At 42.2% G+C, this 18,022-nt stretch overlaps 2 protein-coding genes across 5 annotated transcripts in view; both read right to left on the bottom strand.

Annotated features, from left to right (window-relative positions):
• The window catches only part of SCUBE3 (signal peptide, CUB domain and EGF like domain containing 3), a 114,566-nt gene that overhangs the window by 59,440 nt on the left and 37,104 nt on the right, over positions 1-18,022 (bottom strand). For all 4 annotated transcript variants that reach the window (XM_014052583.2, XM_014052585.2, XM_014052584.2 and 1 more), the window contains exon 4: positions 1,832-1,966. In XM_014052583.2, the coding sequence (XP_013908058.1) occupies positions 1,832-1,966 (135 nt within the window). The remainder of the gene's footprint in view (positions 1-1,831; positions 1,967-18,022) is intronic.
• Positions 9,542-10,672, bottom strand: LOC148044647 (uncharacterized). The gene has a single exon (XM_087720737.1). The coding sequence runs from the start codon at positions 10,670-10,672 to the stop codon at positions 9,542-9,544; it is 1,131 nt and encodes a 376-aa protein (XP_087576863.1).

The following is an 18,022-nucleotide window of genomic DNA, read 5'->3' as shown; positions in this document are numbered from 1 at the left end:
GTGGCACTATTGGACAATAGTGCCACTTGACTTCAAAGATGATGCTGGTTGAAAATTCCAGGAACTGAAGTTCAAAACATCTGGAGAGCACCAGTAAAAGAAGAGTGCTCCTAAACACATAAAACAACTAATCTATTCCAGGATAATAACAGGATAATAAATCCTTTTATTCCCAGTCACCACAGAGTATAAAATTGAGTCACATTTGGGATAGAGTTCAAATCCTTCCTTCTTGCAAAACAAAAAAAAAAATTCTCTTAAATGTGGTTCTAAGTGTTACATTTTTGCATTAACCTTCCATGCACACTTGTATGAATATGTCAAAACAAACCTGCTGAGACACAGCTGAGAGTGATTTACTAATACATATTGCTCTGCAAGAAAGGTGGGCAGGTATACAATAAAAGCAGGTCAATTCTGACATTTACACTCTTTTTATTTATCTTTTGGGAATTCTGAACATTTTAAAAAAATATTATATCAAAGAAATTTTTGACACCTGATGCTTCAGGTAAACTTGACTCTTTTTTTCAAAAATTCCAAATGGTTTAGCAGATTAACTGGTCAGAAAATTCATTTGGTATTACAAATGTCACCAAAAATAAGAGAGTTAAATATAGGAATGCCCACTGTCCAGCAATTCCAATAAGAGAGATGAATTGTCTAACTATGACTACAATCATATGTTAATTAAGAGTATTTTGAAACTGTAACAAAAAAAACTCGATGAAAAATGATTTAAATCAGGATAATGAAACCAGCAGTTTGTATGAGTTGAAATTTGTCTCATCAGTACACTAATCAGTTGTCAGACAAACAAAATAAACCTACTGTGTCCTACTCCATTTACAGTAGTTAATACCAATTTGAATGTGTGTTTTGCATTTTACTTCAATTGTAGTAGGGTGTTTGAAGTGAGATCACTGTCTGAAGTGGGACTGAGAAGCAGCCAACTCAGAGCATAAATAATCTCTCTCAATCTGGTGCCTTTACAGCATGTTGAGGCAATTACCAAGATTAACAACCAGTTTGAAAAATCACACATTGGGAAATTCTAATCCCAAAACGTGAATGCAGGACTGTAATGGCACTCTTGAAGAGCATTCGGAGACTTCAGCTCGTCCAGAATGCAGCCGCGCGAGCGATTGTGGGTGCACCTCGGTACACCCACGTTACACCTATCCTCCGCGAGCTGCACTGGTTACCGATTGGTCTCCGTATATGCTTCAAGGTGCTAGTCGTCACTTATAAAGCCCTTCATATTATTGGACCTGGGTATTTGAGAGACCGCCTGCTGCCAATTACCTCCCAAAGGCCCATTAGATCCCACAGATTAGGCCTCCTCTGGGTTCCATCTACTGGCCAATGTCATCTGGCTACTACCCGGGGGAGGGCCTTCTCTGTGGCTGCGCCGGCCCTTTGGAACGAGCTCCCCGCAGAGATTCGGACCCTCACCTCTCGCCAGGCTTTCCGAAAAGCCGTTAAAACCTGGCTGTGTCGGCAGGCCTGGGGTTGATGAGTTCCCTTCCCCTCTCGAATCGTGTGACTGTTGGCTGTTTTTTAAATCCCCTTGTACCTTTTTTGTCATAGTTCTTTGTGTTTACCTCCCCCCTCCCTTTGGGTTTGTGAGCCGCCCTGAGTCCCTCAGGGAATAGGGCAGCATATAAATAAAATGAACCTCGAACCTCGAACTCTCTATTTATCCATCCACAGGCAAGGCCAACTGAAATACAAGAAACTGTAATTTCCCATCTCTTCTTTAAACCGGATGATAAAGTTAGAAATCCAAAAGAGATACGGAAAAGCAGAAATAAAAACATTAAAGACCAACCTTCAGGACGCTGGATGCAGGTATGCTGGTTATCACTCAGGAAAAAGCCTTCACGGCAATGGCACTCATAGCTTCCCATCATGTTGACACAAGTTTGTTGGCAGCCACCGTTCCCCTCTGCACACTCATCCACATCTATTTGGGAACCAAGGAGAGAATGAAAAGGCTGACACTTACTATTATTAAATAGTAAGAGTCTGAAGCTTACTATTTTTTTAAAGATAATACAATACAGCAAAAACACACCAAATAAAAATCTTTTTTTAAAAAAATAATAAAACATTCCTTTAAAAAAAGCCAAGACAATAAAATATCTTACAAGGCTAACAAAATCATTTTTGACTATTTAAAATTCAGAAGGGAAGGAATACAATAGTTACATTTTAAAACAATTTGGGATATAAATCCTGTAATAAATTATAATGAATAAACTTGATGAAGAAATGCTACAGAAAAGATCTTGCCACATACAGTATATCTAATTACTTAGCATGTTATGATGTTGGAACATACAGCAGGACCTCTAATAAAATCTGCTGGTTCCAGGCAACTTCATACACAAGGTTTTCTTTTGAATATCCTACCTACAAAAATAGTTCTAAAGCTTTCTAGTTTAAACCAAGCTACTTGCATTGGATTGAAAAACAAATCTAAAATTAGTGCAAACGGATCAAGTATATGACATATTTTACATCACCCTTTTAATACAACAATATATAAGGCCAATCTTTGACATTCCATATTATTTCTTCCACCTTCTGATAAGATTTATTTTTAATGAAATGCAGGATTGATTTGTGTAGACTGGGTTATGTTCTTGCCGATTTTTGCCTAAAATGCCAAAAAAGTGGCATTTTGCTATTTTTAGCATTAACAAATCAGTATTTGTGCAATTAAGCTTCCTTATAAGCATACAAATGGCACTTTGGCATAGAGAAGGCATTTCTGAAACACATATGGAATTGCTGTTCTAATTTTATTTTCTAATTGTCAATTAACAATGTGTTTCCTGTCCTAAAGAGTATTAGAACAGATATTCCACATGATGTGTTTTAGAAGTGCTATTTTCTCATAATCTTTAGTGAAAATGGTTAGCATTGGACAAAGTTAAGTCTATTTGATCTGGACTGTAAAAATCCAAATCCTGATGACTACAAGATACCAAAATGAATTTATGTTTTCTTTTCTGTTTGCTACTATAGAGGGGTTTTCCAGACTATTGCAAACTAAAACTAGGAGCCAGAAATTAAAAGATTTTTTTTCTCAATAAAGCAAGATTGGGTGACTGTGACCTTCAAAGAGATTGTTGATTATCATCTTCCAACAATGCCATAAAGCATAGGGAGGAATGCTAGGAACTATGTTTTAGCAATCTCTCCAAGAGTTGGAGAACACAGTATGCACATTCCAGTACTATTATTTTGGCTGATAGCTTCAGCACCCCCATCTACTACATCATAACTGAATTCTCAGAAAAAAAATAACCTGATCAATAGAGTGAGTTCATACAAATATTAAGTCACAAACTAGCAAACTGAATGATAATTAACCCTATTTACTACTAAGCCAGACTAGCCACATCCCTTAGGTTGCAGCAGTAGCAGATGAGTTCATTACCTAATACAGATTCACCAAACTTAAAACAAATCTAGCCAAACTTCTTAAGACTAACTACAACTAAGCGTATTGTATAGCAATGGAGACACTCTAATTAATGCCTAGCTCTACAGATTCCATTCCTAATATTCAATCTATGCAAGAAAATATCATAGTTCTAGTTCACTTCCTCTAAATATCTGATTTCCAGCCTTGTCTCATAGTCTGACTTCGTTCAAAAGTCAATCTGACTCTTAAATGTATATACTCAACTTCACCAATGGGTAAATTGAAGCTCACTTAATGTAAAATGAGGAGACAATGTAAATGGATAGGTTCTGTCTCCATCATTTCTGCTGATTATTTTCAGATGAGTCAGATTCAATACAGGCAACAGATAGTAAATAGAAACTGATAATCATATTTAGCAGCAAGTACCAAAATTGCCAAGAACAAAATCGGTATAATTATTTTCAAATAACCAATGAAAATACTCTTGTAACTGAAAAAGAGAGATTTAAGTAAAGCTCCACACTGACATTTAACTATTTGTTAAGATCCAATCAGATGAACATAGTTTCTCTAAGTATACAGTTAATATGAACAGGAATTCCTTCAGAAACAGCATAACAAACAAATAGCAACATTCTACAATATTGTTTAGAATCCAAAAAAATGAAGTATTCTAGTTGGACTTGATTTTTGGTGGAGAGAGGTTATATATTCCTATGCAAGAAGCTAGACATAAACAACAATTTTAATATCTTGGTTTAAAAAAAAAACCTTTCCGATTTTTTCTGTTTTATGTCCCCAAATCTCAACAGATGTTTTGTTATTTGGAACATTGAAGATTCCATATAGAATTCATTAATAAAAATAAAAAACCCTCATTCTCTCCTCCCCTTTTTTGAGATCTGGTCCTCCAATTTGTATTAATAAATGAAAGCTATAAATAAGAGTAATTCTTAACAACAGTTGAACAACAATCTTAATGAAAAATTTAGATAATCCATAACAAAAATAGTTTCACAGTAAGTTTAATATCCAATGATAAAACTCATTGAAATTATCACTAAGGCCTGTAGACGAGAATGTTAGTGGTCTCAAATCTTCTCCTAGAAAACCTCAATCTCTTCACAAACCTGGTCCTACCTTCTACTTTGAGGTAAATATGAGATTATAGTTCCTGCTGTAACACTTATCTTCTAGGGCCCCTCACCAGGTGCCTATCTCCTAATCTTGGTGTGCAAAAGAGACAGGACTGTAACAGCTTGTGCTGCTTTTTGCCAGTTACCAAAAATCATTTTACAGTGCCCTCTCCTAAACATATAGTGAAGAGGTTGATGGTCAGAGGATTTATCCCTTCTTTCCCCTTGGGAGATCTTGCAAGTGATAAAAATGAAATATTTTGGTAAAAAAATGTGGGGGAGGGGGCAAAGCAAAAACAAACCAAAACAAAATCCCATAACACTTTTATGTATTAAAGTGTAGGCATTCAACATGAAAGGAGACGATTAACAAATTGCCCTAGAAAACAGTCTTATGAATTAGTTAAGAAAGAAACAAGCCACAAGATGGTGCTGGTATGCTACAACTGAAGAGCACTCTGCCGCCATTTTTTCTTAAATGTGCAGTTTGCAAAATATTATTACAGATCACAAGAAACTGTAAAGAAAAAGAACATGAACACAACCTGAAATATCTGTGAAAGATGAAAGACAATTCTATAATTTACACAGAGAGATTTTTAAAAAATATGAGTTTTAGCACAAGTAGCAATAACACTCTTTCTCCTCCTTCTCCTTAATTAGTGCAAATTCTTAGCTACACATTTGCATAGAAATAGAAGTCTCCTGAGAATGTTCCTCTGCTTCAATTACTGGATATAATTCCTTAAAGGTTGTTGGAGAGATAGAAAATCAATTCCTTATCTTACTCCAGCTTCTTTCTATGGATTTTTCTCTTTGTTCTATAATTACCAAACTTTTTTTTTAACCAGGAGAGAGGGACATCTGATCCTGGGTAAATCCCAGCACCTCCAGGTAGACGAGATGGAAAGCACAACTAAATGAGTTAATTTGATTTTATCATAAGACTACTTAACAGAATTTTGTAAGTCTAAAGATACAACTCTCCTGCTGTTACTTTTAACCACCTGATCAATTAGTGCCTTTAGGTCCTTCCTAAATTTCTTCTTCATTAAGCCACTAGGAACCCCTCCCTCTCTTGTCTGGTTGTTTCCTAGGCAGTCTCTCTTCCCCTTATTCTTCATTTCCACATACCGTGTTTCCCCAAAATTATGACATATCCTGATAATAAGACCATGCCATATTTTTCCTGTGGGCAAAAATATACGCCCTCCCCCAATAATACAACCCCCCCTTCCAGCCGGGCAGAGTGCAACCTAGCGATATCCCAAAGGCGCAAGGCCGCAGGAGCTGGGAGGAAGGGGGACAAAGGTGCTCACATTGCTTGACGCCTTTGGGATACCGCTAGGTTGGTGTGTGGCATTGTGCCCAGCTGGAGCAGGGGTTTGCTGGGCAGCTGCTCCCATGAGCAGCTGCCTGGCAATGCCCCTTTCTAGCAGGGCAGAGCATCATTCACCGACCCAGTAATATCTGGAATATCTGTTGGAAGACTCTGGTGGGACAGAGAGTCTTCCCGCAGCCAGCCCACAACCATAGAGCATAGTCCCAGAGTGACCGCTGCCAGAAGACTTGGCAGCGGATCTCCGGAGTTTGGAAGCCGGTTATGCTCGGAGCATGGCAGTGGCAGTGGCAACAGGACTGCAGCGGCGGCAGTGGGGCTGCGGCCACAGCAGCGCCCTGGCCCAGCCTTGCAAGGAGACCTGGATATCGTGAGGCTGAGACGCAAGCTGGAGGCAGAACAACTGCTCGCGCAATCTCTCTTTCCAGCCAGGCAGAGCGCCATGTGGCTTAGCGCCTTTGGTATATTACTGGGTCGGTGAATGGCACTCTGCCTGGCTAGAAAGGGGGGTTGCCGGGCGGCTGCTCATGAGCATGGTCACCTCATGGCAGCTTTGTTGCACTGCTGCGACAGTGCAACACAGCTGTTTGCCCCTGAAGCTGTGCCCGGCTCTTCGGGCGCCCACTCACAAGAGAGCAGCCACCTGGCAACCCCAAACCAATAAGCTCCCCCCAATAATAAGGCCCACGCAAAATTTGGGGAGACAAAAGAAAATAAGACCATGTCTTATTTTCAGGGGAAAGGGTATTGGTACTTACCTGATACGCCTCTTCTCATAGTGGGGGAGGAGTATCCAAGATGGGTTGATCTTGTCCTCTCATTAATTGGGCTGAGTCAGATAAGCTCTTTGGCCACGCCCTGGTTACCAGGTATCACCCAGTTATCGGTGAAGAACCTTATCTGACTCGCTGTGTCATCCACTCCAGACTTTATCTTAGTTTCAACCTTTATTTGTTTCTTCAACAGAACAGTTCAACCATCAAACATAACGCTCATGCTACATAACCATATAAGGGAAGGGCGGGATACTCCTCCCCCACTATGAGAAGAGGCGTATCAGGTAAGTACCAACTCCCTTTCTCCCTAGTGAGGGGAGGAGTATCCAGGATGGGACGTACCAAAGCTTACATGTCCCTACGGAGGGCTACCCATTTTAAGAGCTCACACAACCTTATGCCTGGTGAGGGGTCACCTCCACCCTGTGCACAGCCTGCAACACCCTATGCACGAATGAAGCCTTTGCAGAGGCAAAGGAGTCAATTTGTAGTTCCTCACGAATGGTGAGGGGGAAGACCATGTAGCTGCCCTACAGATCTCAGTCAATAAAGCCTGGGTAGCCCAGGCCGTAGAGGTGGTTGTGCTTTGTGTGGAATGCGCTGTAATAGAGCTTGGTGTTTGGAGATCCCATGCTTGGTAGGCGGTAACAATACAGGTTCGTAACCACCTGCCCATGGTGATGGATGTCACCTTGTTTCCCAGGGATCCCGGCTGGAAAGAGACAAACAGGACTTCAGACTTCCTGTTCGGCCATAAATGCACTCCATGGAAGGTCTGCGAGCCGCCTGAATAATCTGTATCACCCTGGGGAAGTGGCCTTCCCTCAGGATGCTACACTTAAGCGCCAAGTGGTAAACTGAACCCACTGAGGTCCGGGTGCTCCAGCGATCCCTGGCTGAGGAAGATCATATCCTGGGGGATCCTCCAGGGCCTGTCCACTGAGAGAGATTGGAGATCAGCAAACCAAGGCCTCTGGGGCCAGTGTGGGGCAATCACCACCACCTCCATCCCCTCCCGCAGGATTTTCTGTATGACCTTGAGAATCAGAGGTAATGGTGGAGGAGCTCCCAGGGCCATGGGCATCGGAGACCGTCCACCCCCTCTGCCTCCCATGTCTGATACCTGGAATAAAACCTTAGAAGCTGGCCGTTGAGAGGGGTGGCGAATAGGTCGACTTCCGGGCATCCGAAGTGCTTTGCCACTTCCTCGAATATTGCCGGCTGTAGCCTCCACTCTGAATTGTTCATCTCGGTCCGGCTGAGCCAGTCGGCTCTGATGTTGTCCACCCCCGCTATATGTTCCGCAGTCAATGACAGAAGGTTCCTTTTAGCCCACTGCCCTAGTCGTTTGGCCTCCTTCATGGAGGGCCTTCAATCTGGTCCGTCGTCCCCCCCCCCCGTCTGTTTATATGAGCCTTGGTGGTGATGTTGTCTGTGAGGACTAAGATGTGGCTGACCCTGACAAGGTGATGAAATTGCAGGAGGGCCTGGCAGACCGCCCTGAGCTCCAACCAGTTTATGTTGTGAGTCAGTTCCACCAGGCTCCATTGTCCTTGTGCCATCTGAGCCCGCAGATCGGTGCCCCATCCGAACAGGCTTGCGTCCGTTGTTACCGTCACCCTGTCTGGCATTCTGAAGATCTCACCTTTGGAAATTGCCGGGGATGTCCACCAAGTCAGTGAGCGGGATACCTCTGTGGGCAGAAGAACCTTGGTCTGGGAGCAGCTCATGTGCCTTCGCTGGAAAGGCAAAAGGAACCATTGGAGGTCTCTGGTGTGGAACTGAGCCCAAGGGACAATGCCAATGGCAGACACCATGGTGCCCAGCAGCTTGGACAGTGTGGCTAAGAACTCCCTACGCCCCCTGGCTCCCTGAGCAGCTAGTTGCCTAAGAGAGAGCTGTCTTTCTGATGACAGAGAAACTGTTCCTGCCTCTGTATCTATCAGGGCTCCTAGGTGGACCAGACTAGTGGAGGGGTGAAGGTGGCTTTTGGCCATGTTTACCGAAAACCTGTGGTATCTCAGGACTGCCATAGTAGTGTCTAGATCCCATAGTGCACCCTTGAATGAGGACAACTGCAATAGCAGGACATCTAAATAACATTGAATTCAAACAGGAAGCTGCTCAGGTGAGCTGCCAATGCCACCATTACCTTCGTGAAAACTCGAGGGGCGGATGACAACCCAAAAGGCAGGGCTCAATACTGGAATTGGTGCCCTAGGTAGCAGAACCTGAGATGTTTACGGTGTTCCGGGGCTATGGGTATATGCAGTAGACCTCTGTGAGGTCTATGGAGGTGAGAAAATCTCCCTGCCTAATCCTTTCCAGGATGGAATGCAGCAAATGCATCTTAAACCTCCAATAGCGGATGAAACGGTTCAGGCGTTTCAAGTCAAGAATCACTCTCCAGCCACCCGAGGCCTTAGGAATTACAAAGAGAATAGAGTAATATCCCTGGCCTTGCTGCTCTAGAGGCACTGGCTGGATGGCCCTGATGTCCAACAGGTGTTGGATAGCCTCCTGCATCAGCAAGCTCTGGGTCAGGCTGCTTGAGACCAAGCAGCTCCGAAAGGAACTCAGAGGGTTGGCGAGGAACTCGAGTGAGAGACCATAACAAATGGTGTTCTGGACCCCCTTGTTGGAGAAGGTTAAGTCCCAGCGGTTGGCAAAGTACACCAAGTGCCCCCCAATGGGAGGTGAGCTAGGTCTAGTTCTAGTTCTTGTGGAAGGAGCGCCCACCTCCTCCTCTTCCGCCCCCTCGAAAGGGCCTCTTCTGCTACCTGCCCCTCTGCTGTCTATCTGGGTATCTCTGCCTGGATGAAACACTTCCCTGGTACTGCCTGGGGCCCGATTACCCAAACTCCAACCCCCTGAAGTAATCCTGACCCCGGAAGGAGGACCCGAAATCCTGACCCCAGGAGATGGAGCGTCTAGGGTATGGCACCGCCCTGAAGTTGGACTTCTTATGAACAGTGGGGAGCACCTTCCGCTTGTCCTTGTTCTCTACCAGGAATGGGTCGAGGGCTGCTCCAAAGAGGGATTCTCCCATGAAGGGGGCCAATGTCAGGCGCCATTTGTGGTGAACTTCCGCTTGCCACTGCTTCAGCCAAAGCAGCCTGCGAGATACCACAGATGAGGCGCTCGCCCTGGAGGCAAACCTGGCTGCAGCTAAGGTGGCATCTGAGGAGAATTGGGTGGCAGCCACCAGCTTGTTGATGTCTTGGTGGGCCCTGCCATCCAAAATGGGGATTCGCTGCTGCAGGTCTTGCAGCCACAGTAAAGAAGACCGGTTGAAGAAGGAGGCGGTGGTGGCTGCTCTCACTGCCCAGGCCACTGCTTGATGTGTCCTCTGTAAGATGAGGTCCACTTTCTTGTCTTCCACCTTCAGGGCATCCTCTGGTTCCCCTGGCATGTTAGTAGGCATATGCAGGGCCCCGACAGGTGCGTCGATGGTGGGTTGCGAAAGCACCTGGGCCATGTCCCTGTCCACGTTGAAGAAGGTCTTATCTGTGGAAGTGGGCATGGGGCCTGCCGTGGGAGAGGCCCATTGCCGCTTGATCATGTCTAGGAAAGACTTGGGTGTGGGCACCATGTCTGTCTCAATAGCCTGCTCCTCAAAAATGTTTTCTGTTGAAAACCCCTGGGGTTGTGCCGGGGCTTCTGTTGGCCTGTTGCCAAGCTTGGCCTTGAACAGAAGGGATTTGTACAGAGAGGGCTGGAACAATCCGGTGAAGATAGATTTGGGAGGAGGCATGCCTTCGTCCTCAGAGAGTCTATCCTCTCTGTTTTCACCCTCTTCGGAATCCAAATCGCTGTCCCCCTGGAAGGAGGCAGGTGATTCTGGAAAATCTTCCTCCTGAGTCTCTAGCCCTTCTGAGATCCTAGGCACAGAGGCTGCCTGGGTCTGCATCTGTGGCTGCTGAAAGGTTGCTGCCATGCACTGCTGGAAGGCCCACATCATCATATCTTGGAAGTTGGGCATCCCTGATGTATGTGGTATTCCTGCCCCTGTGCCAGCAGGTGTGGATGGGAAGGGCTGTGGCGAGGGTCCCACTGCTGTGGGGTGTGAGGGAGATTGCCATCCTCGTGCAGCCCCCCATGCCTGAAGTATCAAAGGGAATCCTCACCTGGGGGGGGTGTTTCCCCATCTGCAGTCCTGCCAGGAGGTAGAATCCCTGAAAATCCTTCCCCAGGTTCCTGGCCAGGGGTAGCTTCTTTGCTGCTGGCCTTGTGGCAAATGCGCTCCAAAGCTCAGTGCCTCCACCTTTTGTATTTGGAGCCAGATTTTGGGGGCTTGGAGCTGCAGCCAGCTTCTTTGACCCTCTTGGAGGAGACGTGCTTTCTCTTTGCCTTTGCCTTGCCTCCTCCTCTTCTCCTAGCAGCCTCTGTAGCAGTCTCTGACCTGTTTAGCTGCTCCTCTGCTCCTCCGGTGGGACTGCTGGCTGCTGGACTGGAGGCTTGAGTCCTGCCGGCATCCTCTGTGCTTCTGGGCATCGCCATCTTGGATCACATGGTTCCAAAATGGCCACTGGCTCCAAATTCAAAAAGTTCCTCTCCCTGGGAACACTTGGAAGCGGCTTGTGCCTTTGGGGCTGCCACGCAGCTTCCGCTGCCACTGGAGAGCTCTTCTCACGCTTCCTCCGCTCTCTTCTGAGTTTTGTGAGCTCCTGCAGGCCGCTATCTCTCTCCGGCACTCACAGGCAGGTGCGGGCGCTCCGCTGCATTTAAAAATACCCGCTAGACCCCCTGGGAGATGTGGGGGGCGGAGCGGTCTGGTGCCGGCTGAGCCTCTCCAATGTGACTGCCTTCCTGGGGCTTCCAGGAGAGCGTCCCCTCGCCCACCATCTCGAATAGTGCCCTAGGTCTCTCTTTATGACCTGGGCTGTGCGTTGCCCTGAAGGGCTTGCTGCGCATGCTCTCTCTCTCTCTTCCCGGCCAGGGAATCAGCCAAAAGCCAGTTACTCACTCAGGCAGGGAGGCAGCAAATGCAATCCAGTGAACAGTGAGTTTAAAATTTTCCAGGAGTTGGGATGAGCACATCCGCCCGTTGAGGGGCTGAGTCGATAACTGGGTGGTACCTGGTGACCAGGGCATGGCCCAAAGAGCTTATCTGACTCAGCCCAATCAATGAGAGGACAAGGTCAACCCATCCTGGATACTCCTCCCCTCATTATGGAGAACACAGTATCATTACAATAAGTGACCAAGAGCCATTTGTCATTCATGGGGTTATGCATCCATAGCCTACCATCTCACATGTAAGCTATATCATAATACTCCTAATCAGAAAAAGAAAAAATGGAAGAAAAAAATCCTGGACAATTCAGAGTTGAATATACTGTACCTACTAGTCTTTCTAGAGAAAATACATGTTGTCATACATACAAATTATGCAAAGTTTCAACAGTCAGTCAGTCAATCAGTCCTTCATTGCAATATGGTCTATTATCCGAATTCAACTTAAAAAAGAAATTTTACAAAATAAAAACTAAAAGAACAATAAATAATCAACATGACTGGTTACAGTGGGTTTTAGCTTCAGCTCTAAAATTGCTTAAAAAATCAAGTTCCAATTCAATTACTATCTGTTATAATCTGAATAGGATTTTGACAATAATTGCAAAATTACAGACTTGTATATAGGAATACATTTAATTAGTCACAAAAGCAATCCTGAGAAAACAAATCCACTTTTTAGCTAGAAAAGTAGCTAAAATGCTAGACTTTTCAGATTTCTTTGTCCATAATGTCTACTTTCTTTATACAAAAAAAACCTCTTTCAGTTACAGTAATGGATACTGTTTATTTACATTATTTTAACTGCTTTTCTAGTTAAAAATATTCAAATAGGTTGCAAATCAGGAAAAGTTAAAAAGCATTCCTAACAAATTCATTTCTAAACAAAACGATATGTCATAGTGTTGACATGGGAAGAGATCAAAGATTAAGCTGGTTCAGTTTTTTCTGCAAGGATTCTATTTTTAAAAAAACCTACTTTGGTACTGTAATTCCTGGCTGAACTTAAATGAAGAAGTCCCTGGATCAATCATTGTACCTTATCCTAATTGATCCTCGTGGGGTTATTAAGGGAAAAATGGGATATGTTGTAGAGCACCTGAGTTCTTTGAATAAATAAAGGGGGAGGAGAATAGATTATAATGAAATTACACATTTACTGTTAATTTTTCTATTACTAGATATAATTCAGACATCATAAATAGGGGATTCAAACTTTTTTGAGCCAAAATAGTGGGAACAATCAAAAGGCAAAGATAGGAAAGTGTTTACACCCTCCTTGACCCAGCATAATTTTTATGCTAAAAATATTTTATGGGGTACACTTTGTTTTATAGTAGACTCACTTTCCCCCTTTTTTAATTAAAGGAATCTATGTATTATAATAGATGGAAGGAAAAATTTTAAAAATGGTGGGCACCATATAAAATGTCAGCTGTTACACTGATTGCTGGGGCTACAACCATGGAAACCCCTGCCTAGAAAAAAAAATACCTAGAAAAAAATTAATCTTGCAGTGTCACCTCATGTAATAAAGGCAGATATTGCTCATACCATTTAACCCTAGTCTGAAATAATGTTGATGAGTTACTTTTCACCTAATCTTATTATTCAAGAAATCTGATAGAATGAAACAAATCATAGATTCAGCTATTATTTTTTTAAGATGTGCTGCAAGAGCATTAGAGGTTTATATATATTTTTTACAGGATTTATCGGACCATCTAAAAATCACCCAGACTCTTATGTAGCTTCCAAAATTTACACAATAAGAACAAGGCACAAAATCATGATTGATTAAAGTAATAATAAATACAGGCTGACAATTATGAAATTGTAAAAAGGGCCGTTGTTTACTTATTTATGAAATAAATAGGGGACCAAGAGAGACATAACAGAGAAGTAACAGTCAACTGTGGAAAAGCTCTTATATCAAAGAAAGCTTGGTCTGAGGGATTAGATGCAGTATGGCCATATTCACTGGGGCTCTTATGATTAGCACCAGCCAAAAGCTAAATTGTCCTACATTTGTGCATGGACTCTCCTTTAAAAAAAAAAAAACACTTTTAAATGAAGCCTTTATCTTATTAAAACATAACTTCTTCCTCAGTTTGGCTCTTGTATTGTTTCAAAATATGCCATTATTTCTTTAGCACATTTTGCTCCATTTGTTCCATTGACTTACGACCACAATTGAGCCCCAAAACAATTGTTAAGTCAGTTTTGCCCCATTTTATGACCTTTCTTGCCGCAATTGTCAAATGAATCACTGCAGTTATTTAGTAACACAGTTGTTAAATGAATCTGACTTCCTCATTGGCTTTGCTTGACAGAAGGTTGCAAAAGGGGTTCACCGACAAAACCGCGAAGCCCTTATCCGCGCAGACATAAGCGCGGAGGGCAAATCCGCGCCGTCCGAAGCGCTAAGGAAAAAAACGACCCTAGCGCGACATAACCGCGGAGGGCAAATCCGCGCCTTCTGAAGCAATCAGCACCCTAACCCTAACCCTAACCCTAACCTAACCCTAACCTAAACCTAACCTAACCCTAACCCTAACCCTAACCCTAACCCTAAACCTAAACCTAAACCTAACCCTAAACCTAACCCTAAACCAAACCCCTAAACCTAATCCTAACCCTTACCTTAATTTAAATCAGCTTTCTGCTGCTGCGCTGTTTTAAAGCGCCCTTCTGTCGCTGCGCTGTTGTCGCTGCGGTGATGACGTTGCGGTGATGATGTTGCGACGATGACGTCACGGCTTTAGCGACGCGGTTTTGTCGCCGCTATTTTGACTAGCGCGGTTTTGTCGGGCCACGTGCAAAAGGTGATCATGTGACCCTGGGAAACTGCAGCTATCATAAATATGAATCAGTTGCCAAGCATCTGAATTTTGATCACATGACCATGGGGATGCTGCAGCAGTCATAAATGTAAAAAACCCTCATGTCACTTTTTTCAGTGCTCTTATAACTTTGAATGGCCACTAAACAAACGCTTGTAAGTCAAGTAGTACTTGTATTTTGTTTTTAACAGTTCCTATTACCATAGATTCTATACCCCATTTATTTTATCCAAAAATTTTAAAAATTGCTGCTGCACATCACAATTATTTTTCTATTGCTATTTGGTTTTTATTGTACATGCAGTGTTCAACCTACAACCATTTGTTTAGTGACTCTTTGAAGTTACAACAGCACTGAAAAAAGTGGCTTATAACTGTTTTTCAGACCTACGACCGTTGCAGCATTCCCATGGTCACGTGATCATAATTCAGATGCTAGGTAACCGGCATGTATTATGATGATTGGAGTGTCCCTGGGTCACATGATCACCTTTTGCAATCTTCTAATAAGCAAAGTCAATGGGGAAGTCACGTTCACTTAACCACCTTGTTACTAACTTAATAACTGCAGTCATTCATGTAACAATTGCAGCAAGAAAGGTCCTAAAATTGGGCAGAACTCATTTAACAACAGTCTTGCTTAGCAATTGATATTTTGGGCTCAATTGTGGTCATAAGTCAAGGACTACATGTACTAGGTTACTGAAATTTTGTTGTCCAACACTTTTATTGATCAGCGATCAAATATATCTTGTCTGTGTTTGTGGGTGCTATTTCCTTCACAAGAATCACATTTCTTTATTGCCTAGCATATTTTCTCACATTGTGATTTTGGGATGTTGGTGACTGTAGTAAAATCAACTCCTTTTTTTCAGGAAATTATGTACAATTAGCTCAATGTTTTCTTAATGAGCAATAATTCTTAAGTGAATAGTGCCTGTAACAGCACTGGAACATTAAACCTAACAAACCAACAATTGTCCACTCCAAAAAAAAGTATATCCAATTATTTGCTGACATTTTTATGTAACATTTGGAGTCTTGCTGACTAAAAATATAAGTAAGATTATTTATATTTTTAGTCAGCAAGACTCCAAATGTTAAATAAAAATGTTAGCAAATCATTGGACATACTTTTTCCTGGCTTATTATGGGCCCGCTAAGTGGACAGACTGCTAAACTTGCATCAAACTGGAGGAAGGTGCCTTTTCTTCTACAGTGTCCAGAGTCAGAGAATAGAAAAGAAATATAACCAGCCCCTTTCTCAAAACACACAGAGGAAATAAGGAGCTCCGTGCCAAAGAAAACCTCTGTGAACTCAAGCATTAAAATCCCAACAACTAAGTAGAAAGCTGAGCCCCTTGGACATCAACGGTGGGGCCATGTAGCAGACTCCGGAAAAGCCAGAATAGCAGGTCGATGACAACATGAACAGACCTGAATATCTGAACAAATGTGTAAGAGGTTAATTAAAATACACATATCAGCTCACAGGCACACAAAAACCAAGTGTACTGTCATGCAGGGCCTCTTGCAGACAGACAAGACTATTGCTAACTAATAAAATTTTATCCGCAACTATGCAGGCTTAACTGCTGCTTAGGTTTCACAATAAAAAAAAAATGCCTGAACATTTCTTATGGTTTCAAAGGAAGACTTAAGACCTGATAGAGATAAAAGGCTTAGAACAAAAGAAACAACCACCACTAACTGGTTTGTTGTGTAGCAGTATTTTAAAACAGCACCATGATCATACATATGCCTTTTTCATGAACTTTTAGATCTTGACAGGCAAAAGACATCAAAGTTGGGCATGTATAATTGTGTGAAGAAAATTCTAGAGTTTTATTTGCATGTGGATAGCTGCTACATGGTTTAGATAGATTTAGGAAGATGAATAAGATCCTGATCACAAAACATTATATTCAAGATGTTTCCTTGATATCCTTGTCAGTTTACAAATGTTCACCATATATATGTATGCATATATGTATGTGTGTGTGTGTAAACATTTGTAAACTGAAAAAGTATCTCTATTCAGATTAATACATAGCAATATAGCATCAGATGGATTCAGCAAATACACTCTAATGGTGGGTATATTAATAATATAATTTTACCTTAGGCAAATTAAGTACTCTGTAGGTTAATATAATCTTTTGTAGAACTCTCAGCAATAAACTGCTATTCCTTATCTTCAGTTCATAACAAGGTAAGTCATCAATTAAACTAGTTGCTACAAGACTTTCAATCTAATGTTTGCTTTATTAAAGGCAACTTAAATCATCAAAAGACGCTTTAATTTAGCAAACAGACCAAATTCCTAGTTTGAGCTGGTTAAAGGTCACTCAGAATCTTATTAGAGATAAAGCAAGATAAGATACGGAAATTATTCTATCCAATAGCTGAATTTCAGACAAACCTCTTTGTAAACTCCAGAAAAAGCAACCCTTGTTTTGTTATTAAACCCACATGTTCTCCTTCCTACACTGAAGTCGGGAAACAGGAATATTAAGGCTCTAGTCCACACTATTGCTATGTTCAGCGTTAGACCCCTTTCATGCTCTTCCATTTTATGTTGCTTTATTATCTTGCCTACATCATAATTTTGCATAAATGATATTGGTTCACTATGCAGAGGCAAAGTCCAATACTATCTGGAATTCTTTTCCAACTCTTAGGAAAATATCTGGCCACAAACTGGTGGAGAAAAGAAATAACAAGGCAGGATCACAAGTTTTCATCAGATCCATGATGGAAGACTTGAACTGGTTGCCAAGTGCCTTTGTTTTCTAGGCTCAAAGTAAAACACTGATTTGCATAGTGAAAATCTTATGAAGAGAAGATCTTGATTTTTAACATATCAACAGTCTTAGCATTCTCTAGAATCCATTATTAATAAAGCAATTCTATCAGAAGTAAATACTGATTTAAAAAAGAGATATTTATTATCAGGGGGGGAAATCTTGTTTTCACCTGATTTCCACCTTGCCAAAAGGTGCATAGTTCACAGCTACCTGATGGCACTTAAAGTCTTTGTGGTCTGTTTAAAAAGAGAAATGCATCCACTCTGGGAAAGAACTCAAAGTAAGAAAGGCAAGACAAGACAGGCAAAGGGGCCCCTAACAGAGCAGTGAGAAACATAAGGCTGTAAAAGAATATGTCTTTTGAGAACAAGAAAAATAGTATGTAGAATAATTTAAAAATATGACATATTTGAGGGTATCCTATTTTCCAGCACTTCTGTTTGTTTGCAGCATAGGAAATTTCAGCATATTATTTCTAGGAGGCACCAAGGAGAAGGTGCCAGGTTAAATATGCACCCTCTCTTCCCAGATAACCACTAGTACATGAGAAAAAGTTATACAGAAATCCACTGGATTCAGTTCACCTTACCAAGATAACATGCAAATTATGCCTAGGTATTTTTAGATCAACTGTGTAGATAAAATAGGTAGACAATCACAAGTAAT

Source organism: Thamnophis sirtalis, unplaced genomic scaffold (assembly GCF_051295495.1).
Source record: "Thamnophis sirtalis isolate CommonGarterSnake01/CBP01778 unplaced genomic scaffold, rThaSir2_p1.2 scaffold_7, whole genome shotgun sequence".
NCBI classification, from domain to species: domain Eukaryota; kingdom Metazoa; phylum Chordata; class Lepidosauria; order Squamata; family Natricidae; genus Thamnophis; species Thamnophis sirtalis.
This window is presented reverse-complemented; position numbering and strand designations above follow the sequence as displayed.

What these genes read in the sequence shown, in the direction of transcription:
- LOC148044647 (XM_087720737.1), bottom strand. Translation starts at nt 10,672, where the DNA reads ATGCCCAACTTCCAAGATATGATGATGTGGGCCTTCCAGCAGTGCATG.